The sequence below is a fragment of the Anguilla anguilla genome, chromosome 13 (assembly GCF_013347855.1).
Source record: "Anguilla anguilla isolate fAngAng1 chromosome 13, fAngAng1.pri, whole genome shotgun sequence".
Classification (NCBI taxonomy): Eukaryota; Metazoa; Chordata; class Actinopteri; order Anguilliformes; family Anguillidae; genus Anguilla; species Anguilla anguilla.
This window is the reverse complement of record NC_049213.1, coordinates 16,698,701-16,722,880: the sequence shown is the minus strand read 5'-3', so window position 1 is coordinate 16,722,880 and position 24,180 is coordinate 16,698,701. Positions and strand designations below refer to the sequence as shown.

The 24,180-nt window shown below is 55.1% G+C and overlaps 1 protein-coding gene across 1 annotated transcript in view; it reads left to right on the top strand.

Annotated features, from left to right (window-relative positions):
• Positions 1-24,180, top strand: part of LOC118211024 (plexin-A1-like) — a 97,758-nt gene that overhangs the window by 39,184 nt on the left and 34,394 nt on the right. Inside the window, exons 7-11 of the mRNA XM_035387729.1 lie at positions 9,882-9,978; positions 12,880-13,070; positions 20,306-20,457; positions 21,855-21,978; positions 22,647-22,783. Of these exons, the coding sequence (XP_035243620.1) occupies positions 9,882-9,978; positions 12,880-13,070; positions 20,306-20,457; positions 21,855-21,978; positions 22,647-22,783 (701 nt within the window). The remainder of the gene's footprint in view (positions 1-9,881; positions 9,979-12,879; positions 13,071-20,305; positions 20,458-21,854; positions 21,979-22,646; positions 22,784-24,180) is intronic.

The window sequence follows — 24,180 nt, the reverse complement described above, 5'->3', positions numbered from 1 at the left end:
AAATAAACAGTAAAAAGAGCTGATAGGCTGCTCAGTGGCGATACTTGTTATTGCTGTTATAATTATCATTATCATATATCACCCAGCCCTCATCTAGCTCAAAATCGTTATCAAGAACCAACACGAGGAGAAAGAGTCTGTGAATCCCGATGGCTTGATCAGTTTAGAACGGGACAACAGGGCTGCTTGATTCTGCCCCTGCCAGGGTGCTGTGTAATTAGGCCCGTTCGCTGGAGCACAGTGGCATGTTGGGACTGCGTAGTCCCGCTCCGAGGGGCTGCAGGGGGGCAGGGGGGGGGGATTAGGGCGCTGTTTGGGAACGCGCCGGGTACCATTCTGGAGCCTCCTTTCCCTCCGCGCGCGAGCAGAGGAAGAGCGCGCCAGTTTAGCACTGCCACAGCCCGCCGCGCAACACAGCCCCGTGGCTTCTGCCGCACGCCGAGCGTCGCCGTAACAACCCGAGCCGGCGTCGCGTTGCCCGACGGGCAAGACTAACCATAACTACAAGTTTCGGGGATGACCTCTCCAACCGGACCCTGGCAGTTTCATTGATGGAGCGTAAATGCATTCCTGTAATTCTGGTAATAGGCCATTGCTGTTGTGTTTGGAACAGAACTGTGGTGGTTTGTGAAGTAAAGAAACGGGGTCAGCTCTTCTGGGTCAGCGGGGGGCAGAGCCTAGATCTGGCTGAGCATGTTGAGGTGAGGGGGGGGTGGAGGAGGTGGAGCAGGAGGGGGCAGACGTCGGCCCCGCGGTCTGCCGCGCAGCCGGAGAGCCGAATTTCATTCGCGGGCGAGGGTACAGTAGCGCGCGGCGTGGCGCGGCCCCCCCGGCACCCGCGGAAGGGTCCGGAATGAGAAGGGACAGATAATATCGCGAGCGGCTCTACACCATTACCTCCCCGCTGATAAATGGCCAGCCTCCTCCATCACCCACTTTCCCTCACTTTCAGAAAAAACGAAAGAAGCGCAGGAGGGGGAGGTGGAGGTGTGGAGGTGGGGGAGGGGGGTGGAGAAAAAAAAAATCTTGTCTGGAATCTTCTGCATCCATCTCAGCAGCAGCTGTTTTTAAGCAGCGAGCGAGAGTATCAGGAGAGCCTGATGGGATCCAATTAAAGCGGCCGCAGATAAAATGATGATGAATTGCAGTCGGGCGTGAGAGAGACGGCCAGCGCGCATCACCGCCTGTCCCCTGGACCCCGCAAGAGACGGGGAGAGAGAGGGGCGGGGGGGGGGGGGTAGAGCTGAGGTCATCGAATCGGAGGAGAAAAGGAGGGCATCGCTGTAGCGGGTGTGCGGTTCCCTCTGGGGGAGGGGGGGGGGGGTGTCGGAGTGAGGGAGAGCGGCTTGCTGTGTGATCACCTGCAGCTCGGGTCTGATGGCGTCGAGCCTTCCCGCAGCGCTGGGCCCGGCTGTGCGAGAGCGAGGCTGGCGGCTGTGCGGTCTACGTGTCTGCGCTGATGCCTGGTTTGATGATGCCCTGTCGGGTGTCCTTTCTGCAGAACACCACAGCTTTCAGCCCAAATAAAACTTGGCTGTTATTGATTTTATTTTTTAAGGGGTTAAGCGTTTGTGATGATCAGTGGTCTCAGGGGTTGTCAGACTATGGTCTGGGGACTTCTGGGGGAATGAGAGCAGCATCCTTGGTTCTCATTATATTTTAGCTACGTGTTATATAGATCCAGGGTATAATGCCATTATGATTTAATAATGCTGCAGCTTTGTCGGATTGGGGTCTTCAGCCACATGGAGGTCATTTCAGGGGTCTTGAGATTAAAGACCAGTGAGCTTCATTGTACATAAGCTTGTCCTTGCCTTCAGCATCATTAGGGGAGCCACGGTCATAAAGGGCCACACAGGGCACCTTCAGTACAGATAGCAGGGTCACACAGGGCACCTTCAGTACAGACAGCAGGGCCACACAGGGCATCTCCAGTACAGATAGCAGGGCCACACAGGGCACCTTCAGTACAGATAGCAGGGCCACACGGGGCACCTTCAGTACGGATAGCAGGGCCACACAGGGCACCTTCAGTACAGATAGCAGGGCCACACAGGGCACCTTCAGTACAGATAGCAGGGCCACACAGGGCACCTTCAGTACGGATAGCAGGGCCACACAGGGCACCTTCAGTACAGATAGCAGGGCCACACAGGGCACCTTCAGTACGGATAGCAGGGCCACACAGGGCACCTTCAGTACAGATAGCAGGGCCACACAGGGCACCTTCAGTACAGACAGCAGGGCCACTCAGGGCACCTTCAGTACAGATAGCAGGGCCACACAGGGCACCTTCAGTACAGATAGCAGGGCCACACAGGGCACCTTCAGTACAGACAGCAGGGCCACACAGGGCACCTTCAGTACAGATAGCAGGGCCACACAGGGCACCTTCAGTACAGATAGCAGGGCCACACAGGGCATCTTCAGTACAGACAGCAGGGCCACACAGGGCACCTTCAGTACAGATAGCAGGGCCACACAGGGCACCTTCAGTACAGATAGCAGGGCCACACAGGGCACCTTCAGTACAGACAGCAGGGCCACACAGGGCACCTTCAGTACAGATAGCAGGGCCACAGCCAGTGTGCTTCTGTCACAGGGTGCAGATTTCTAGACTTCTTCTGCCACAAGTCTCACCTCACCACACAAGTCCCCTGAACAGTCAGAGAGAGCCACTTTGGACTAACAGGGACTGATGGTTTCCTTCCAGAACTTTAAAAAAACCGTCAGTGCCCATTAAGGAAGTAACACCAGCATTTCCGCTGCAGACTGCCTGACAGCGGTGCAGACCAGCTTAATTAGCGGTAAACACGCGTCTCGTCCAGCAGCAGTCTCTCTCTCCCGTGAAACGCCGCTCCCTGCCACAGAACCCTCGCCCGTCTCGGACCGCACCTGCATTTACCGCGTTCACATGAGAGGAGAGGTGCAGAGCAGGGGAGAGCCTTACCCTTCACCTCCTCCATCCCTCTCTCCCCTCGTCTGCCCCCCCCTCCCTCCCCAGTTTGTCTAGCGCCCCCCCGCCCACGGGCCCCTGCGCTGGGCAGGAGACGAGGCACTCCGCTCCCACGCGCTGTCCCGGCTAAATAAGGATTAATTGCGACCGGCCTATCAGCATATGGCAGCCTCTGCGCTCGCCCCCCCCCCCCCCCCCCTGGTTCGGCCGTAAAAAGGAAAGACCTGGCGTCAGGTTTATGTAAATTTCCCCCGTGGTTCTCACTCTAATTAGCTGGATCAGTGCAAAGTTAAAAGACGACAAGTTGTCAGGAGGAGTTAGGGAGAAGGGAGGCGCGCTTGCTCCTGGTCACGTCGCCTCCCCCCCCCCCCCCTCTCCCTCTCAAAATGTTATCCTGCAGTGCGGAGCGGGGAGCGGGTTTTCTTTAGCTCAGTTTGTGCAGGCTAGCAGTTTTTTTTTTTCCTCTCTCTCTTTTTTTGATATTTATTTTTTCATCACTAAATGGCCGCTGATAATCCCTCAGCGTGCTGCAGTAATGGAGTCCTGATGGAATCCCGCTGAGTCCCCTCCCATAATGCCATAATGCAACACATTGTGACCAGACGCAGATTCCATCCCGTCCGACCACCCGCATTAATCCCGTGTAGGATTACTGGGCGGCTCCTGATCCTGCTTCTGGGTGTTGTGTGTGTGTATGTGTGTGAGTGTATACGTGCGTGTGTGTGTGTGTGTGTGTGTGCGTGTGTGTGTGTGTGTATACGTGTGTGTGTGTGTGTGTGTGTGTGTGTGTGTGTGTGTGTGTGTGTGTGTGTATACGTGTGTGTGTGTGTGTGTGTGTGTGTGTGTATACGTGTGTGTGTGTGTGTGTGTGTGTGTGTGTGTGTGTGTGTGTGTGTGTATACGTGTGTGTGTGTGTGTGTGTGTGTGTGTGTGTGTGTGTGTGTGTGTGTGTGTGTGTGTGTGTGTGTGTGTGTGTGTGTGTGTGTGTGTGTGTGTGTGTGTGTATACGTGTGTGTGTGTGTGTGTGTGTGTGTGTGTGTGTGTGTGTGTGTGTGTGTGTGTGTGTGCATGTATGACCATAAGTTTGTCAACAGGTCAGTCAGTTATCATCTTGCTGGTCCCTCCTGTTCCCTCTTAACGCCGTCGCTCAAAGCTGAAATGGAGAGCCCTGCGCAGACGTGCTGCTTCATGGCGCAGTGTCCCACGCAGAGACTGGGCCAGGAGCTCCAGCTGCGGTTGCGCAAACACTAACAGCATTCCGCTGTGTTCGCATCGAGCTTTCTCTCAGCGCAGCTACACATACACAGACCACAAAGGATACACAGACCGTGAAGGTCACCGGCTTTGTTTACAGCTGGCGTGAGTGTCTGTGGGGGTCGTAAATCCTAAAATCACAGCGCGTTGCGTAACCGCGAGGTATGATCTGGTTATGTAGTTCTGTGAGAAGCTGTGGCCAGCAGCAGCGGGGCAGGGCCCGCGCGGGCAGCGCTGGTCCCTGTGAGCGGGGGCAGTACAGCGCCCGTGCGGATACTTTTGAGCGTTTAGACTGGGCCCACGTGGACAGGGCCTCCCGGGCGTCGCCTCAGAAGGCTCCGAGGACCCGATAGACGTTGCCGTGGCGAGAGGTAACGGGCGCTCGGAGGAGGCGAAAGAACCGGGGGACGACGCTGGCCGTAACGCGCCCCCGCCCTTCGAACAGCCAATGGGAGCGCGGGGGAGAGGGAGGCTCGCCGCGCGGGGAAGCTGAGCCCTCTGGCGAGGGGTTTATTTTTGGGGCCGTTCGCTCAGGTACACCTTCAGAATGACTAATTGTTTCGGTGTGACCCGCGCAGAAGGCGCTCCCTCCCGCCCCCCCCCCGCCCCCCCCCCACCCTCTCGCTCTCCTCCGGAATGGCAGCTGGCTCGTTTTGTAGCGTCGGCACTTTTCGGCTGGAGAGGTTCTGCATCTTCTCCGCCGCGATAGCGCTCCCGCCCCCCCCCCCCCCCCCGCGCCGCCCCCACTCTCTCCCTTGATCTATGGCGCTGTCAGAGCGAGCAGGAGCAGGAGATCTGGAACACGCTCCCCTTCCCCATGTTTAATTAATCCTTCCCAGGCTCCGGGTTATTTGTTTATTTACGTCGTCTCTCGGGAGGGCTCTCTCTCTCTCTCTCTCTCTCTCTCTCTCTCTCCGTGCCTTCCGGCCGCTAATTTGCGCGGGGGCCGCCGCCGTCTCCGCGCTCTGGAAGCGATCGCCCCCCCCGTCGCCCGGGTGCCGTGCCGCAGCGCGGGTAACCTCCGTCGCCGGCGGCGCTCGGCAGACTGTCCGGCGCGTCGCCGCTAGGTATCATGCGACTGGCAGTTAGCGCCGGGAGCTTTCCAAGAACAGCAGAAACGGCAAATTCAACACCGCGAACGCCCAGCAGTGGAGTGGGGTTCAGTGTGGTTCAGTGTGGGCGCAGTGGAGAGCAGAAGATACTACATTCTACTGCTGGCAATTCAGTCTGTCTCGAACTCGCTTTTTCTGTTATTGGAAAGATCACTGTTAATTGCTGTTGTCCATTATTTAATCTAAAGGATACCTTTTATGTGCATACACACCCACACACACACACACACACACACAGTTGGACTTAAACTGTGCACTGAATATTTTAGCGATGCAAATGCATCTAACACATTGCCTGAATTAACGAGCTATTCATCAGAATTTATTTTTTCGGCACACAAATTCAGGCTGAATTCAGAAAATAATTCCTATTAGAGAGTAAAAAGGGATTTGGCATTAAGACAGCAGTGTGCTATTGTTCATCTTTGTTCGAGCTAAGACTGAACCATCTGGAGGTGTGTGTGTGTGTGTGTGTGTGTGTGTGTCTGTGTTGTGGGTGGGTACTCCCACCTAATCAGGAAATGGACTTTTTTGTTTCTCTGACTGGTTTCAAATATTTTATTTATAGTCTTGAAAAAATACTCCTCCTCTCTCTTACCTTCAGAAGGGTTTTAATTAATTTAAATAATGCAATAGTTTTTGATTGTGTTACTCGTGTATGAATATTGAATGTGGAATTAGGCTTAAAGCCTGACATCTCTGCCGTGCCGTCACCCAGATCCTGCGTTCAGGCCTCTATTTCCACGGCAACAGAAGGTTCTGGAGGGACGCGGGAGCTGCCTGGCGCAGAATGTGTCATGGGTGTTCAGTTGGAGAGGGAGCGCTGCTTCTCCAGTGTCAGCCCAACCCCCCCCCCCCCCCCGACCCCCCCCACCACATGGTATTGCTGCCATGTAACAAGCGTGTGAATAAACCATGAGCGAGTTTTTGCGTGTTGAGAAAACACAGGTTCCCCACACCGGCGCCCGCTTTAAAGTTTAATCAGCCGCCGCGTTGGGCTGACCGGCGGGGTCGCGGGGGGCGCCTGGCGTAAGGCTGCGGGGTGTAAACAACCGTGTGCGGCCAGGGTCTGCGGCTCGGCTGGTCCGGAGGAGAGGGACCGCTCCGATCGCTCTGGGCCCCGCGCTCAGGCCTGACGCTCCGATCGCTCTGGGCCCCGCGCTCAGGCCTGACGCAGCGAGGACGGAGCTGCCCACGTGGGCGTGGCACAGGGAAACGCGCGTGGCGTTTGTTTTGGAGCAGGGCGGGGGGGTAGGGGGGGACGGGGGGGGGGCTCCCTGAGGCTGCAGACCTCTGGTCTGACTGTGACTGGCTGACCCCTCCACCCCCCCTCTTCTGGCCTGATGCAGGATGAGCTGCGGTTCCCTGGTGTGCTGGGTGGTCTCTGCGGTCGTGGGGGTTGGGGGGGGGGGGGCGGGTGGGAGAGCACGCGCATCAGGAAGCAGAACACATTTGATTACGCTGCGGGAGATGTATTAGAGCAATGGTGACGCATGGAGATGGAGGTTCGCAAGAGGAAATGAAGGACGAGAGACGTGTGTGTGTGTGTGTTTGCGTATGCGGCAATGTGTATGTGCGTGCGTTTATATGTGTGCCTTTCTCTTTTGTGAATGTGTGTGTTTGCACATGTTCTTTGTGCTTGCACTGTCTGTGTGTTTGGGCATGTGTGTAAACATGTATTTGGATTTATGGGAATGTGTGTATGTGCATCTGTATGGGCTTGTGTGCTCTTGCCTGCTCATACTGGCATGTAGGAAAATGTCTGCAAGCGTGATTCTGTCTGCATGCAGGAGGATGTCTGCACAGAAGTGACCTGCTTGTATTAGTGTGAATGTTGTGGAGATGCCCCCCCCTTCAGTGCTGAAGGGGTTGAAGGCTTTTGGGGGGGGGGGGGGGGTGTTCTCCAGGGACTCGGTCCAGGCTGCTAATAAATGTTAGGACAGCTCCGGCTGGGTGGTGGGGGAGGAGGCGGGAGGGGCCAAATGAGACATGTCAGAGAACAAATTGAAAATGCCAATTTCACTTACTCTTCAGCATTGCTCTTCACGGCTAAATTCTGCCACTTATTTCATGTGTAAATTAATGGCCTCCACTCGGTAATTCGGATTTACCAGCCATCTCTCTCTCTCTCCATCTCTCTCTCTCTCTCTCTCTCTCTCCCTCTCTCTCTCTCTCTCTCTCACTCCCTCTCTCTCTCTCTCCCTCTCTCTCTCGCTCTGTCTCTCTCTCCATCTCTCTCTTTCGCTCTCTCTCCCTCTCCCCCCTTTGCATTTTCTCTCTCTCTCTCTGCCTTGTATAAACTCATATTGAAGTGGAGTGCTCCTTCAGATGAGCAGATTTCTCTTAAGACGCATTTTCCTTGTTTTCTTGCACCCTCGAGCCGCCCTGTCACAATGCTTGTTTTTTTCTTCTCCTCCGCGTCTTTCCGAGAGAAAAAGGTGTTAAAAGGTAGGGAGCCGCTGAAAGGTTCTTCAGCAGCGTTGGGCTGTATGAATGAGCCCAGCGTGTTCAGTAAGTGCACAGTAAAAGCCGCGCAGGCTGGCCCAGGCAGAGGTTCCCGCGAAGCACACGATGCCTGTAGATGAAGGGCGGGTGACGTTAGGCCGGAGGACGGCGAAATGGCGGGCAGCTGAAAGAGCTGGAGCGGGGCTGACGTGTTCCTGCCGGGCTGGGACAGTGCAGGGCGGTCCTCTCGCAGCGCCAGTTTGAGGTTTCATCGGTCATCAGTTAGTTAAGAAACTGGTCAACATGTTCATCAGAGTGAAATTTCTCTCCGGGCTTGTCTGTTGAACTCTTGTTGCCTGTGCGTGCATGCGTGCATGTGTGCATGCGTGCGTGTTCGTGTACTTGTGTGAGAGCTTGTGCGCTCATGTGCATTTGAGTGTTTGTGTTTGTGTGTCAGGTTGTGTGTCGCTTCACACCTCATCATTCCTTATCAGTGGTAACCTCTGTAGGGAAAAAATGCTTCTTCTATTTTTTTTGCACCCCTCATGTGTGTGTTGTGTGTGCGTATGTGATAGAGGGACGGAGGTCACCTCTTATTTGTGAAGAGAGTGTCTCTCTTCCCCCCCAAACACCATGTTGATTGAGCCTCCCTACTGTGACCTCGACCCTTGTGAAGAGCAGGGAAGCAGAGGGCGCGGCGGCTACGCTCTCTTGCTAATGGAAAAATGACCAGGTCTGCGTGTGGCTTTGCGCCAACACACGGGTGCGTCTCCTCATCGTCAAAGCCTTCCAGCTCCGCGAGGCCTTGGATGCGATTGGTTTGTGCGAAGCTGGCCTTCCGTTCACTGCCCCCCCCCCACCCCGGCTCGGGTTGTGGTCCGGCTCGTCCTTGCTGAGCTCTGGGTCGCCCCCCCCCCCCCCCCTTGTTCCCGGGAGACGCGTGCATCAGGTGTTTCGGGGAGTCGGAAGAGAGCGCGTGTCTCTTCAGGAAAAAAAAGAGTAAGCTGAGCCGGGGGACTCAGCCAGAAAATCTACAGAACAGCCACCGGCTCTTTCAAAACTTCCTGACATGTTTAAGAAACTTTCTGACTGGAAAAAGACTTCACTTCCCTTTAAAGTAGGTCATAAATAGCATGTGAAGGAGGCTGTAGAGACTGCACTCGGAATACACAGCAAGAAATGTTTCTACTGAGTGTTATTCATTTGTTCATACTTTAATGTATTTGTCAAATAAATATAAGCAGAAAATGGTGCCTTGTTGAAGGTACTGAAGTGACTTATTGTTGAGTACGTGCAGACGGTGTATATGAGCGTAATGTTTGATGACAAGCCATTGAACCCATCAAGTGATTCACTCAGCCTGACAATCACCCATCCTCCCAGGATGCATCGTTCATATAGGACCACTTCATGTAGTCCCCACGCAACGGCACGCCATAATTTAACCCTTCAAGGTGTAGGATCGCAAATGTGTGATTAGAACGTTGTTAACTGAACATTCTAATGCTGATTTAACGATCACTGCTGGTAATTGAAAGCAAAGGAGTTCTGTAACACTTAACTTAGAATTCTGAAGATAAAAACATTCCAAAAGAAAACCTGCTCTCTAACAGGGTCAAGGCGTTTAAATCTTTTAAGTCTTGGGGAGCGACTGCGGGCGCCCCGCGGCAGGGCGCGGTCCGTGGCTGACAGCAGGGAGACAGCCAGCGCGAAGAACCGGAGCCACTTAATGGCGTCCGGCGTCGTCCGAGTCAGAGCTCGGCGAAGCGCGCGCTGTTTAGCAAACCGGTCAGCCGCACGCGTCCCTCCAGTGAGGCGTTCCACCGAGCGCGTGGACGGAGGAAGAGCTTCTCCCTCGCCTTCTTTCCAAAAGGAGTTTGTGTCAAACTTCTTTCAAAAGAATCCTTGACAACAGTTGACTTTGGAGGGAAAATAAACTCTGCTGTTTGTTGCCTGGGCTCTGCAGGGCACACGTCTTAATACACAAAACAAAATGAAGTGATCGTGAAGCAGAGCTGCGTTTTGCGCGAGTGTGTTCAGGTTTTGCTTGCGTTGAGGGAGATCTGTACCCGTGCACTGATTTGACTGGGTCTGTGTATCTGTTTGTGTTTTAGTATGACTACGAGGGCAATGACATCAGCGACCTGCCCGTGGACCTGTCGGTGGTGTGGAACGGAAACTTTGTCATCGACAACCCCTACAACATCCAAGGTAACTCCCCTCACAACCCCTCCCCCCCACTTCTTCTGCTACTGCCAAACCTCAACACATATGAACATCCTCAAGACGTATGAAGGATCTCCGGTCCTGATCCAGATCCTGCTGGTTTTCAGTGTGCCTCATGGGGTCGGGGACTGGTTTGCTTATTCCCAGTCAGAAGCTCCCAAGGATGGGGATGGGGGAGGGGGATCTGGTGTTGCCGTTGCTACCCCTCTGACTCCGCCCCTTGAGTTCACCTGCTCTCACCGTGGTCACGGCAACGTGCCAAGGAACTTTCTGACTACAGTTTGGAGCCTGGTCTGAGTGGAGGGAAAGAGGAAATGACCAGTGAGAGCCATGAATCTCAGGCCACCTAGCGCGTTCTCAGCTGGTGTTCCTCATATCCTGTCAGTCGATTAATCGGCTGTTAATTTCCTGTCGCCGTTTAAAGACTCTCAGGATGCACATCACTGTAACAGAGGGCGAGAGTGGAGACGAATGGGACTCCTGGAAAATATCTACTAATCACCCACACCTGTAGTGGGATACGGATCTGAAAGCTGATTGGGCAACCTTGCTATCGCATTACAGAACGGCAATCTTAATATCTGATAAGTAGTGCTGCATAGCAGGTGCTTTGGATAGAGAGAATGCGGTAATAATGTGATCTTGGCTTCACAAAGGCGTATGTGAATCTGTGGTTGTATCCTGGCCTAATGAGATTTTGCAGGCTATTCGGTGGATCTCCCTGAATGTTTTTTACACAGCGTGGATACGAGGTGTGGCAGGGGAAAGGTAACGGGACGTGTTTAACGGCCGCAGTGCGTAATGGCAGTGAAGCAGTGTTGTTCTCCTAACGGCCGCAGTGCGTAATGGCAGTGAAGCAGTGTTGTTCTCCTAACGGCCGCAGTGCGTAATGGCAGTGAAGCAGTGTTGTTCTCCTAACGGCCGCAGTGCGTAATGGCAGTGAAGCAGTGTTGTTCTCCTAACGGCCGCAGTGCGTAATGGCAGTGAAGCAGTGTCGTTGTCCTAACGGCCGCTGTGCGTGATGGCAGTGAAGCAGTGTAGTTCTCCTAACGGCTGCAGTGCGTAATGGCAGTGAAGCAGTGTAGTTCTCCTAACGGCCGCAGTGCGTAATGGCAGTGAAGCAGTGTCGTTGTCCTAACGGCCGCAGTGCGTAATGGCAGTGAAGCAGTGTCGTTCTCCTAACGGCCACAGTGCGTAATGGCAGTGAAGCAGTGTCTTTGTCCTAACGGCCGCAGTGCGTGATGGCAGTGAAGCAGTGTCTTTGTCCTAACGGCCGCAGTGCGTGATGGCAGTGAAGCAGTGTATTTCTCCTAACAGCCACAGTGCGTAATGGCAGTGAAGCAGTGTCGTTCTCCTAATGGCCGCAGTGAAGCAGTGTCGTTCTCCTAATGGCCGCTCCCCGTGATGACGTAGGGGGGCGCCGCGGCGCGGGTCAGGGGCCTCCTGAGTGTCTATAAAAGCGAAGCTCGCTGACCTTTTCTGAAGAGGAGAAGCGGCAGGATCGAACGCGCGTGGAGTTAATTACCGACCGCGGCGGCTCCACCGCGCGAGTCTGACCGGCGAACGCGGTGCCTCCACGCGCCGCCCGCGGGCCGCAGATGCCGCCGAACGAGGTGCAGCGGAACGTCTCTGAAGAGCTCCATTTTGAAACGGCGCATCCTCGCTAGGGCACCGCGTCGCCCGTAACGAATGTAGATGTGCTGCTCTTGCCACCTGGGGGTATCTACGGGGGGGGGGGGGGTGGCAGTAGTAGTAGCAGTACGAATAGCATTAGCACTAGTAGTGGTAGGACTAGCAGGAGTAGTGGTAGTATTTTTCTTAGCCAGCACCCTTATCCAGAGTGACTTGGCCAACTTACATTCTTACATACTGCTGCACAGCTTGATATTTACTGAAGAAATTTAGGCAATTAAGCCATGCTCGAGGGTGGAAAAGCAGTGCTCCATCTGGGATTTGATCCTGCAGCCTACACTACCAGCTGTTCTATAGTGCAGTAAGCCGGTCTGTGATATATGACTGGGAAAATGGTGCACTGTGGCTGCGAATAGGCCTGAGGCCTAGCTCTGCGGGCCCAAGCCCCGCCCCCTACTACACGGCCCCTCCCGCCAACTCCCCCCCCCCCCGAAATGTCCCCGAGACATCCATCTCCGCCAGCCCCGCGAAAAGAGAGATGTACCCTGGTGTAGCGGGGAAATGTTCGCGTAATTGCATCATTAATTTACTTCAGTTTAATTAGCGTGGGGTTACTCTTAAGCCTCACCGTGACAGAGAGGATTAGAGGAGGGCCATGGCTGGCGAGGAACGCGAGTTCTCTTCTGAAGTCCCGCGCACGCCCGTCCCGTCGATCCCGCTCGCAGCCCCGCGGGGGTCCGGCCCCCCCCCCCCCCCGCAAACATATCCCGCTTCCATCTTATCTCCGCTGTGCTAAAACAGCACATGTTTGGGCTGGTCAGCCATGGAAGAAAGTCTGCATTTCGCTACATGACATTTTTCAAATAAAATAAAGTTGTTTTTTTTTTTAAATCTGTAAATCACTTTGTGCTGTATATGCTCAAAACGTGCTACACAAATACATTAATGGAACTTTAAAAAGTGTGAGACATCAGTGTTACTCTCTGGAATATTGAAAGAATGATATAACCGATAATGAAAAGGTCGGCTGAACAAACCGAAAATCAATATTGCAAATAAAAATAAATACCACTACACAGCTAAACCTGAGCTAGCATGGCCGCACCTGTGGCGGTACTCTCGCTATCTTGCCCAGCTCTGCGGAGTTAAGACTTCACCCCGTCTCTGTGTTCACGGCCCTTGCCTTTTGCTGAGCTGACGAGCAGGCGTCCGCTGGGTGGACTCACCCCCCCCCCCTCTCTCTCTCCTCCCCAGCTCACCTGTACAAGTGCTACGCGCTGCGGGACAGCTGCGGCATGTGCCTGAAGGCGGACCCGCGCTTCGAGTGCGGCTGGTGCGTGCAGGAGAAGAAGTGCTCGCTGCGGCAGGAGTGCGCCCCCCCGGAGAGCACCTGGATGCACCCCGCCTCGGGGAACAGCCTCTGCACCCACCCCAAAATCACCAAGGTGAGCCACTGCGGAGGAGCGGGATACAGGGACAGAAGGGAATGGGTGGGGGGGGTCTATATAGGTATGAAGTTGTTAGTCTGTCTGTGCTAGTTTATATCTGTGTGTGTGTGTGTGTGTTTGAGTATGTGTGTGTGTGTGTGTGTGTGTGTGTGTGTGTGTGTGTGTGTGTTTGTGTGTGTGTGTGTGTGTTTGAGTGTGTGCATGTGTGTGTGTGTGAGTGATTGAATGTGATTGAGTGTGTGTGTGTGTGTGAGTGTGTGAGTGTGTGTGTGTCTGAGTGAGCGAGTGAGAGAGACAGACAGACAGAGACGTTGGTCCAGGCCATCTGTTGCGCGGGGTTGCCGTGGCGCTGGGTTGCCGTGGCGCTGGGAGGAGGCTGGCGGCGGCCCAGGGCATTGTTCCTGCTCTCCTCCGCCCTGTCACCTGGCTGTCAGTGCACATCAGGGCCCGTACTGAGCGCGCTCACACTGACACTGCTCCAGCACCCAGCCCTGCCCCTCTCCCTCATGGCCCCTGGGCTCTGGCACTGTGTGTGACTAAACCACTTCATTTATTTTTCACAGCGTTGCTTATATATGAGCATTCAGCTTGGCGCGGGGTAGAGGAATTAGAATGGTTTCTAACCAGCTCCCTGTCTTTTATAAAGGGGGCATTTTCTAAAGCGACCAATTCCAGATAGTGGGTAATTGGGGCAGCAGTGCAGAGAGACCTAATCCCTTTGGTAATGTATTCAGTCATCGCTGTGTGACGAGCACTGGAGCCCTAGGGGCGGAGAGGGTGGGGGAGAGACGCCATTTTAAAGAGGAGAGCCGGTCGGAGATGCCGCTGAAGAGGGGAACAGCACTTTACGCGCTTCCAATGCGTCTCGTAGGAAGGATCATTCTTTTTCAGCGGGCCAGCAGGAACAGCGAGATTTATTCCGAGGAACATTAAACCCAAAACCACGGGACGCTTGACTCGGTTTTGGGAAATGGTCACCTCGTAGTACCCGCCGCTGCCGTAAATTGCCGGTGTGGAAGCTGTCCAGATTTGGTGGGCTCGGGGCAGATATTTAACAAATATTTAAATTTTGATGGCCTTTTAACAGGGTGTCAACATCAGTGTCCAGTTGCTGTCACTTTTCCAGTTTTGAGTTTGAATTCTGTCCCTCTTGTTGCCCCAAACTGGCCTCATCTCATTGTTTTACGGACACACGTCTGGAAGAAACACATCTTTGGAGCTCCTGGGGGAACATAATGACAAGACCCACTTATTTGAGCTTCATAGCGGTGTAACTGCACACACGTTCTGCTTGAAGGTCTACACGCGTTTATCACACTGCTATTGCAGTCATGTTGAATGCTTCAGTTTTATAAGATGCTGTTAATTTGGTGTTAAACATACTACTTAAAATTTCAGAAAGTAAACCCATTACTGGCTGCCACGTATAGATCTATTTCAGACGGGGTCATCGTGATCTCTGTGGTATGTAATGATTGTCTTTTTAATCCGTAAGTATGTTGATAATTGCTATGTTTCATGGCTTCTTTCTGTGTCGGCTGTCATTTGTCACTTGTTTTTTTTGCCAATGTGAAGACTGGCTCCTAAAGCCGGACACGGGGAACGTTCCGGCTCATTCCGGAAAGATTTTGGAAGCTGCTACGCTGCCGGCCGGTGCTGGGAGAGGCTGCTGTCTGGGCGGTGGCAGTGTGGCGCGACCCACAGCGTTACGATTTCAGCACGCATAGTTTTTTTAAATAAAAAAGGCGCGGCCGAAATGCAGATGGCTCAAGCGGTGTGGAGCGGCGGTTCCTGGCTTGCTCCGGCGGTAGGCTAGCGGAATCGGGCCGCCGCGCGCCGCTGCCTCGCGCGAGGGGACGTCTGTCACCTTTAGAGACGCTCTCGTTGGAAACCCTCCAGCGCGGCCGTCTCCGCCCGCGTCAAAAGACTTTTACTGTACCGCGCGCGGCTCCGGCACCTTCCGCCATTAATCGAATATTCCTCCATCTGTCTCGCAGCTCTCCCCGAGTGAAGCCCCTCCCCCTTCCGCCGCGGCCTCTTTTCTGCTCGCTCCCTCTTTCTCACTCGCTCCCTCTTTCTCACTCGCTCTCTGGAAGGCCGCTGCCGCGCGCAGGCTTTATTAGCGCGCCGATTAGCCCGTAATTTCATTAGCAGCGGAGCGCTTAACTGGGATTTTAACTCTTATTTAACTGGATGGCAGGAGACACCCCCCACCCCGCTCTCCCCTCCCCCTCTTGAGGTCTTGAAAATGTGACGACCAGCCTCCCTTTCTTCCCTCCCTCATCTTTTTTCATTGTCGCCAGATGTTAAGTGACTAATGGCGGAGTTAGCTCATCTTGGATTGACATTTCCGCTGAGTGTGTAATGGATTCAGTTATGACACAGTGTTGTGTCACCGTCTTTAGAAGGCAGTGCATGAAATGAAGAATCGCCATCTTCGTGCACTCTAGCGCAGCTGCTGGAAACGGTGCTGGGGAGGCCATATTGTAGGGGCGACAGTTTACCGCACGCTTGCTCAGCTTCGGTCCCGAGGGGAGCCTTGACTCAGTGACCCCAAATTTCTTTAAAGTGCTAAAACCCTCGGACCTGACGATGGGCGCTAAATTAGTTTAATCAGGACTCCGGTCGGATGAGTTAGGCCCTTCGGTCAGTAAAACATCTGTAGAACCCGCAGCGGTCCTGAATTAGGGCTGGAAAACTCTGTGAATGTGTGGGGGGGGCGGCAGTAGTGGGGGGCGGTGGGGGTAGTGGGGGGCGGTGGGGGTAGTGGGGGGCGGCGGCAGAAGTGGGGGGCAGCGGCGGTAGTGGGGGGCGGCGGAGGTTGTCGTGGGCGCAGCTGCATTCGAACGCGTACGGCAGTTTGGGAAAGACGCCCGCGCGGTTCTCTGAGCTCAGTCTGCGAAGGCGCTCCGCAGGAATGGTGCGCTGGCCCTGAGGCTGCGGGGCCGAGCCCCGGCCTTGGCCGCGTGGTGAGCCTTCGGGGGGCGGGGCCCCAGCCGGCCGCGTCCTGCCCGGGGTGCGGCAGGTTCGCCTGGGCTGGAGCTCCTCTGCTTACCCCGCTACGCTGTTTCCTCCGGAGGGCATCGCAGGTGCTCACGGGCTACGGGTTAGACGTACCTCCGGTGAGCGCTAGCTCTCTCGCGCGGCACGCTGCCCTGTAGGGTGTGAAATAATCACCGGCTCTGAGGCGAGTTCGCCGTGCGAACGCCCGCTTCGGCTGCATTGCGCTTGCCGCGCAGGTAGCCGTATCTGCCGAATCCCGTTTCCATTAACATTTCCAAGAATTTTGGGAAAAATAGAAAACGGCGCTGTTGTGAGCATGTCCTGATGTGAGCGCCGGAACCTTTCCTGAGCTTCAGTGAAGTGGATAAGAGCAAAAAGCCAGAAGAGAGGGGTAACCCCGCCTTCCTTCCTGACGCCCTGGGGCCCCATCGTACCCGAGAACTCCAGCCTCTGTCCCTCTCTCAGCTATGAGCGCAGCCGAGTCCGGGCGCGGCTAGGGGTAGACGGTGACAGATGGATAAGCAGTATAGCTCTCTGCTCCTCGCTGGCCTTTAGTCAAAGAACAGTCCTGATTAATGCCGCCATTTTGGCTCCAGTGGGAGGGGAACGGAACAGAATAGTGCTGAGGTAATCGTTACAGGTCAAATGTTGCATAGCTGCTTCTATGAAAACGCGTCTCAGCAAAAGCATTGTTTCAGGCACGGGCATTTGTATAACAGCCTTTTAGTCATGGCGGCTATGGCACGTGCCAGGAATGTACAACAATAAAACACTTTTTTTTCTTCTTTTTTTGTTGCCAGTTTTCTTTTTGTAATGCCTGTTGAATTGTTCTGGGTGACCTTGAAATAAGTGAAAGCAGCCCTAACGATTTGTAAATTTGAAAATCAATCGTTAAGTGAACGAGTGGACGCGTATTTCAAGTTGCTGCCGCCGGTGCGTGTTAGGAGGGCGGGGTAATTGGTGGAGAGAGAGCCGCGGGCTGGTGTGTTAGCGGCTGTTTGGACGGGCTCCTGCAGATTCCTCTCGGCCTGAAGACCACTGACGCGTTTCAGTCAGAACAGGAAGGCAGAGAGCCGTGGAGGTTAATCTCGCCTCGGCCCCCGCCCTTCGACTTGCTCTCGCTCGCTCTCCGTCTGTGAGCACCGAGTCGCGTTTGAGAACCCCTCTGAAACCAATTAAAGGCCAGCTTGCTTTGCCCTCATTGGTTCGGCTCTCTGTGAAAGGCCAATGCTTTAGCTGCCAGGTCCTGCTCCCTCTAGTATTGTTTAGCTGCAGTTCTTACTCTAGAGCGTGGAGATCAAATGCACAGACACACAAACGTGTGTATACACACACACGCAAACACACAGGCGTATGCACATACACTTGCAAATACACACGCACACACACACACACATGCAAACATGCAGAACACATACACAAAACACATACACACATTCACACACACACAACACACACACACAAAAACACACATATGCACATACACACAAAACACACATACACACACACACACACCCAGAGAAAAGGCCCTGGTACCAGAGCCAAAAGGTGGTGGTGGGGGGGTGGGGGGGTTCTGTATGTGTGTACACCCCCACCATACTGATATCCCTGCTGCCGTTTCTGAGCAGTAAAATGTCCCTTCAGCAGGGCAGCGGAGAGCCCCCCCCCCCCCCCCCCCCCCTCCACCCCGCCCTCATCTCCGCCGCGTTCCCTCACCTGTGGGGGGCGGCGCAGAGCGCCACGCGGCGATAATGCCATTTGTCTGGCGGAATTGTCCCTCATAAAGCGACAGGTGTGGGACGACAAAGCAAATATTGTGACTGATGCGCGGCGCGCTCACAACAATCAGCGCATAATTAGGGGTAATTTCGCCGCCCCGGCCGTTCCTTTTCATCAGGGCCCGCCCATGTCCGCCGAGTGACGGCCAGCTGCAGGCGCCCGGCGGCCCCCAATCACCGCTCTTTCATTACCGCCGCAGCCGCTGCCCGCGCCATCACACATCCGCCGCCCTGAACGTTCGCCCGGCAGAACGCTGAACCCCGGAGCAGCGGGGGGGGGGGGGGGGGTCATTCTGTGTGTGGGTGCTGGACAAAGAGCCTGCAGACGCCCCTTTAGCGTCTGTTCCCGTGCTCTTTGTGCTGCTGTGACGTTAGCATCTGAAGCTACTCTGACGTTGGCGTCGGGAGCTGCTGTGAGGTTAGTGTCTGAAGCTGCTGTGAGATTAGCGTCTGAAGATGCTGTGAGATTAGTGTCTGAAGCTGCTGTGAGATTAGTATCTGAAGCTACTGTGAGATTAGTGTCTGAAGCTGCTGTGAGATTAGTGTCTGAAGCTTCTGTGAGGTCAGTGTCTGAAGCTACTGTGAGATTAGTGTCTGAAGCTGCTGTGAGATTAGTATCTGAAGCTACTGTGAGATTAGTGTCTGAAGCTGCTGTGAGATTAGTGTCTGAAGCTACTGTGAGATTAGTGTCTGAAGCTGCTGTGAGATTAGTGTCTGAAGCTACTGTGAGATTAGCGTCTGAAGCTGCTGTGAGATTAGCGTCTGAAGCTGCTGTGAGATTAGCGTCTGAAGCTGCTGTGAGGTCAGTGTCTGAAGCCGCGGCAGACGCCTGAAAGCTGAGTCTGGGATGAGCTCTTTCCTTAAGGCGCCTGTTCCATCAGCGTTAAGCAGCCGCAACCTTCAGCGTGATTTCCGCGCGGCTTGCTAATGTGAGCGCATGTAATTATAATGATGAAGTCACACGCGATCAGCTACGCTCTGTCGTGACACCAGTCCCTATATAGAGCAGAGTCTTTCGCATGTCTCTCGAAGGATGAGGGGTTAAAAAGAGACACAGACTATTACAGAACGCCGTGGCGGATCTGGGGGGTGCGACAGCTGTGGGGAGACGCAGTCGCTCTGCAAACAGCCCCCGTTTAGAGATAAAACATCACCCGCAACGACAAACTGTAATCATGGTGGAAATGACAGGACTGTCTGTCCATAAGTGCACTTACTTTACTAAGCCCCCGGCATTTGTGGGTTGAAGACATGACTCTGTATATTATTATATATCAGTTCCGGCATAAATGACCTGTGACCCAAATGGGGGGCTTGCTGGCCCATTCAAACATGCTGATGTGGCGCCCGCGCAGCGTGCCGATTCGGCGATGCGGAGCGGCGTAGTTTGGCTCACGGCTCGCTTGCCGGCCCCTTCCGGCAGCCGTGTCCCCGGTGCGACGCAGCGCTCGGGGGGGGCGGTCTCTACGCCGTTCGATGCCCATGTGTCGAGCGTCCTCGTCGGCACGGTGGCCTGACTCAGCTTCAGCATGCGCACGGCCTGCTTTTTCCCCCAACACCGAGGCGGAGGGCGCTGCTTCCCCTTCCCCTGTTCGAGCCAGCGCCTTTCTGTTTCTTCCTGTGTTCGATCGCGTTAGGAGGCTTTAGACGGGCGGGCTGGAGGCTACGCGGCAGCCGAGCCGTGCGGGGAGCTCGTGGGGAAAAGAGGGGGTGCGGGGGGAGCTGCTCCTAATAGAGGGAAGAGGACAGACTCTTCTTCCCGGAAAGTGTGGGCTGTGTCATCGATGAGGCGCTCGGGGACCCCACATCTGCTCTGGCGAGCAGGACCGTACGGCTGCGGTTTCCTCTTCCTCTCCCCGGGGAGACGGACTCCGTGCCCGGCCACTCAGTCTGGCTCTGAAAACTGCTACCTGCAGATGTGTGGCATGTGACCGCTCTCCCACACGTGACCTCTCCCGCGCATGTGACCGCTCTCGCGCACGTGACCGCTCTCGCACACGTGACCGCTCTCGCGCACGTGACCACTCTCACGCACGTGATGGGCACGCGCCTGTGAAAGCACTGAACAGGGCCTTTTTTCAATATTTAACAAGATAGAATAATTGGATGGTGTGCTACCTATTAATGAGCCTGGGGACCAGCCTCCAGTGAACGTGTTTGTGTGTGTGTGTGTGTGTGTGTGTGCCTGAGTATGTTTGAATAACTATGAGTGTGTGTGTACCTGTGTGTGAGTTTGTGTGTGTGTGTGTGCCTGAGTATGTTTGAATAACCATGACTGTATGTGTATCTGTGTATGTGTATGTTTATCTGTGTGTGTGTGTGTGTGTGTTTGGTTTGTCTAGTTTCTGTGCAGTCAGTGTTCTGACGACTGTAATGCGTTTCAGTTATGGTAAATGGTGGGTGGCTCAGTGGCTGAGGTGTTGGAGGTGACTCTCTCTCTCTGCTCTGCAGCTGTTTCCTGAGACGGGGCCGCGGCAGGGCGGGACCAGGCTCACCATCAGCGGGGAGAACCTGGGCCTGCAGTTCAGCGACATCCAGGCCCGAGTCCGGCTGGGGAAGGTCTTCTGCCACCCCATCGAGGACGAGTACATCAGCGCCGAGCAGTGAGTGCTCTCCTCTCCTCCCGCCCCTCTCCTCTTTTCCTTCTTTTCCCTCGTCTCACCCATCTGTCCTTTCCTCAGTAGTCCACCTGTCCTCTTCTCCACCTCTCTCCCTGCCTGTGCACTTCTCCTGCAGCATCCCTCCCTCCCTCCCTCCCTCATCATGGTCAGTTGAATCTGTTGAAATATAAAGTAAAGGTCTTCCTCAGTGTCTGCTGAACACCTACAGAACACATGCAGTCCAGCTGAAGGGATTACTGAACGCACCAAACGCCTGCACCTCCTCCCTGACACCCAAAAGCGCAGCCGAGGGAATGCGCCCCCGCGTCCTCCTCCGTGCCTCGCCGCACCCCCCCCCTGGGCCACATGGACTGCGCTGTCCAGGACCCTCCCCCCGGCCCGTTGCCGGGAGACGCTCCTGCCCGCATCCCTCCCTCCGCCCTAATTGCGCGGGGAACAATTACGCCGGTCGCCAGAGAAAGCATTCCGGAAGGGTCTCTCGGAAGCGTGCTCTGTGCGGGCGGGTTTCCGCGACGAGGTCAGAGGCCGTGCGCCTTCTGCACTTCCCCTTCCATTCCTGCTTTCCACACGCAGGCGATCGTGTCCACCTCTCGTGTTTTTGGTTAATACTGCAGCCCCTTTCAGTCTGTTCAGATGCTCACGAGGTTATCCAGCGTTATAGCTGCATTGATAATAACGGGCCCGTGGATTGATCTTGTGCCGGTCCTCCTGGGCTCCCTGGGTCTGAGGCGGGCAGAGCACGGGAGCGGCGGGTCCAGGGTGACGTCACCTGGCAGGGGCTGCTGTTGAAACAGCCTGCCTGGAGCGCGGACCAAAGCAGAGGGAATTAATAACTCGCGGCAGGAACAAAGGCCATCGAAGCCATGAAAGCAGCCCAAGCCGGTCTAATTAATCACCCCCCCCCCCCCCCCCCCCCGTCCCCCCCCGTCCCCCTCCCCCGCTCTGTAACAGGCTAATTAACAGTCCAGTGCGCATCCGTGAAGCAGAATGCTTCTTGGATAAGAGCGCGTCGCCTCCAGTGGTTGTGTTCGCTTTGCCGTAGTCTTGTCTTTTTTTTCCCCCCAGTTTCTGGTTTTCAGTTTTTACCTTTTCAGAACCCGATTGGCGCGACCCCTGCTGACTTTGATATTGCTTCATTTTTATTACAGTTTTTTTTGAAAAATTGGAGCTACGGAGTAACACTTGTAAGACCTGTGCCCCGCGTGCCCCCTCCCGGGACTTGAACCCGTGTCCCAGGGGCGCTCGGTTTGGCGCCCTGCGCTGTTGCGCCGTGTTGTGGAACGGCAACAGTGGCCCGGTGATGGGCGAGCGAGGTGCTCAGATGTTCAGTCGGCTGGTCCCTAACCCCCACCCCCCCCCCCCCCACTCTCTCCCCCCAGGATCGTGTGCCAGCTGGCTGACGCCACGGGTTACCGGGTGCAGGAGGCGAAGGTGGAGGTGTGCGTGCAGCAGAACTGCGAGCCGGACTACAGGGCCGTCTCGCCAAAGGCCTTCACCTTTGTGGTAAGCAGGGGGGAGGGGGGGGGTGCGGTGCGCGGTAACGAAAGCCTTCCTCTCCGCGCAGCAGCCGTTCTGGACTGAGTGTCACTAGACTGAGGCAGGAGAGACCTGTTTCTCCGGGGTTGTGATTTAAGCTGTGTTTGTGTGAAAGGTAGTCTGGTGGGTTTATTCACTCTTGCAAAGGCTCTCTTAGTGGGCATGTGCTTATTTGCATTTCCTTTTCCTGCGAGCGCTTCCCGGCGCTCTGTACCCAGTCCAGCCGGACTAATCTGCTTTGTTCCGTGCCGGTGAGTCAGAGGGCTCGGCCCCGCCCCCGGCTCCTCCCTCCCAGCGCTGGGTTTGGTTGGGCTTTGAGCGCGTGATGCGATTTCCACCCTGGCGCTCATCGTTAGCGCCTGTGCTACACGCGGCAGGGGTGGGCGGCTCGTTTCCTGGGGGGCCGGTGTGTGTACGCAGGCTTTTGTTTCCGCCAATTACCCGGGCTCAATGAGCCAATTAGATGTGCACACCGGCGCTGGGGCGCCCGCAGATCAGAGCAGGCCCCAGCGCCCTGGCGGCTTCCACTGTCATCCGTGACCTTATCAAAGGCTGCAGCTACAGCGTCTGATCAGATGCCCCCCGCCACCTGACTTAAAATAACATGTGTCTTCCTACCCCCGCCCCCCCCCCAGACCCCGTACTTCATGCGTGTACTCCCCTCCCGGGGGCCGATCTCCGGGGGCACGAGGATCACCATCGAGGGGAACCACCTGAACGCCGGCAGCGCCTTGACCATCAACATCGGCCTGCACCCCTGCCGCTTCGTGAGGTGAGCCCCCCCCCCGCTGTGCGTTACTAGCGTCCCGCCTGGGACGAGGCCCGGCGCTCCCGCCCCGTCCCGCCTAAGACGGGAGCGCCCGGTCTCGTCCAAGACCGCTTTTGTTTTCGTCTAGTGCACAAAGACTACGATAGTCATTTAGACTTGAGTGGAATGACCCATCCTTGGCGCTGTATTGTGAAGGTGACCGCTGTTATTGCTGTAATACCCGTTTCTGTTATATATGCAGAGCTTGTCACTGCTTTCTCAGGTTCCCATTTATAAAGGCTTAGGCCATTGTCGTTGCTTGTTTGTTATTTTCATTTATTCGTTGGGTAATAAAAACAAGTTACGGCGTTTGATGTGTTTTCCGTTGGTTAGCAAATATCTTTTCCTGTGCAGTCCCTGGACAGGTTGTAGTAATACAGCACAACAACGAATCAAATCACAACTATGAACAAAAAAAATCAATGTAATAAAAACAGTAAAAGTAACCGTAGCAACCATGAAAAGCAAATTAATGTAAAAATGTTAGGGAGCTGAACTTGATTGATGGATGACCTTACACTATGCCTTTATCTTTATTTGAAAAAACTACCAAAATGGCTGCCGTCCGGCACTTTTCACAAAGTTGTAGCGTTGGCAGAATTCCCACTACCCACAATGCAGTCTGCCCTCATAGAGGTGAGCCTATGAGTGGTACCTGAGCGAAGTTTGGTAAACGTATTAACTGTCACGGTCCTGTTAGGAAAGTCAGTCTCCCGTTATGAGTCCCAGCATTAACCTTGCTTTGGAGGAGCCGTCCTAATGACCACAGCAGAGCTGAACCCGGGGGCCGGGGGCCCCCCCCTCACTGTCCGTGCTCTGATTGGTGGGTGGTGTCTGGAGGTCTGAAGGCTCATTAAAGCGCGGGGCGGTGGAGGAAAGGCCTTTCCTGCCCTCGGTGGACGAAGGCTTTGCCTCCGTGCCAAACGCCAGGCTGGAGGCGGAGGGGAGAGACTGCCCTCCCGCTCTTTCGCTAGCACAGAGTGCAGCGCTGGAGAGCAGCCAGCCTCGCAATTTATCAAACATTACCCCCCCCCAACCGCCCCCCCCCCCCCACCGCCGACACCCCCCAAACCGGTTCCTGTTCTGCCGTGGCGGAAACGACGGCTCCATTCCTCACGTAAAGCAGCGGCGTGTTCTCCCTCTCTTTTTATCTCGACACGAATGCCAGACCCGCGCAGCCCGCAGAGGAGAGCGGCGTGAGCTATGTTCAGAACCCTGTGCCGTCATCCACCAGCGCTGACCGACCGGCCGGCCCCAGACTGGTGCTGCCCATCGTAAACACGTCTAGAATAGAGCGGATAAACATCCAGTCTTCTGCTATGCCTGTGTGTGTGTGTGTTTGTCTGTCTGTCTGTGTGTGT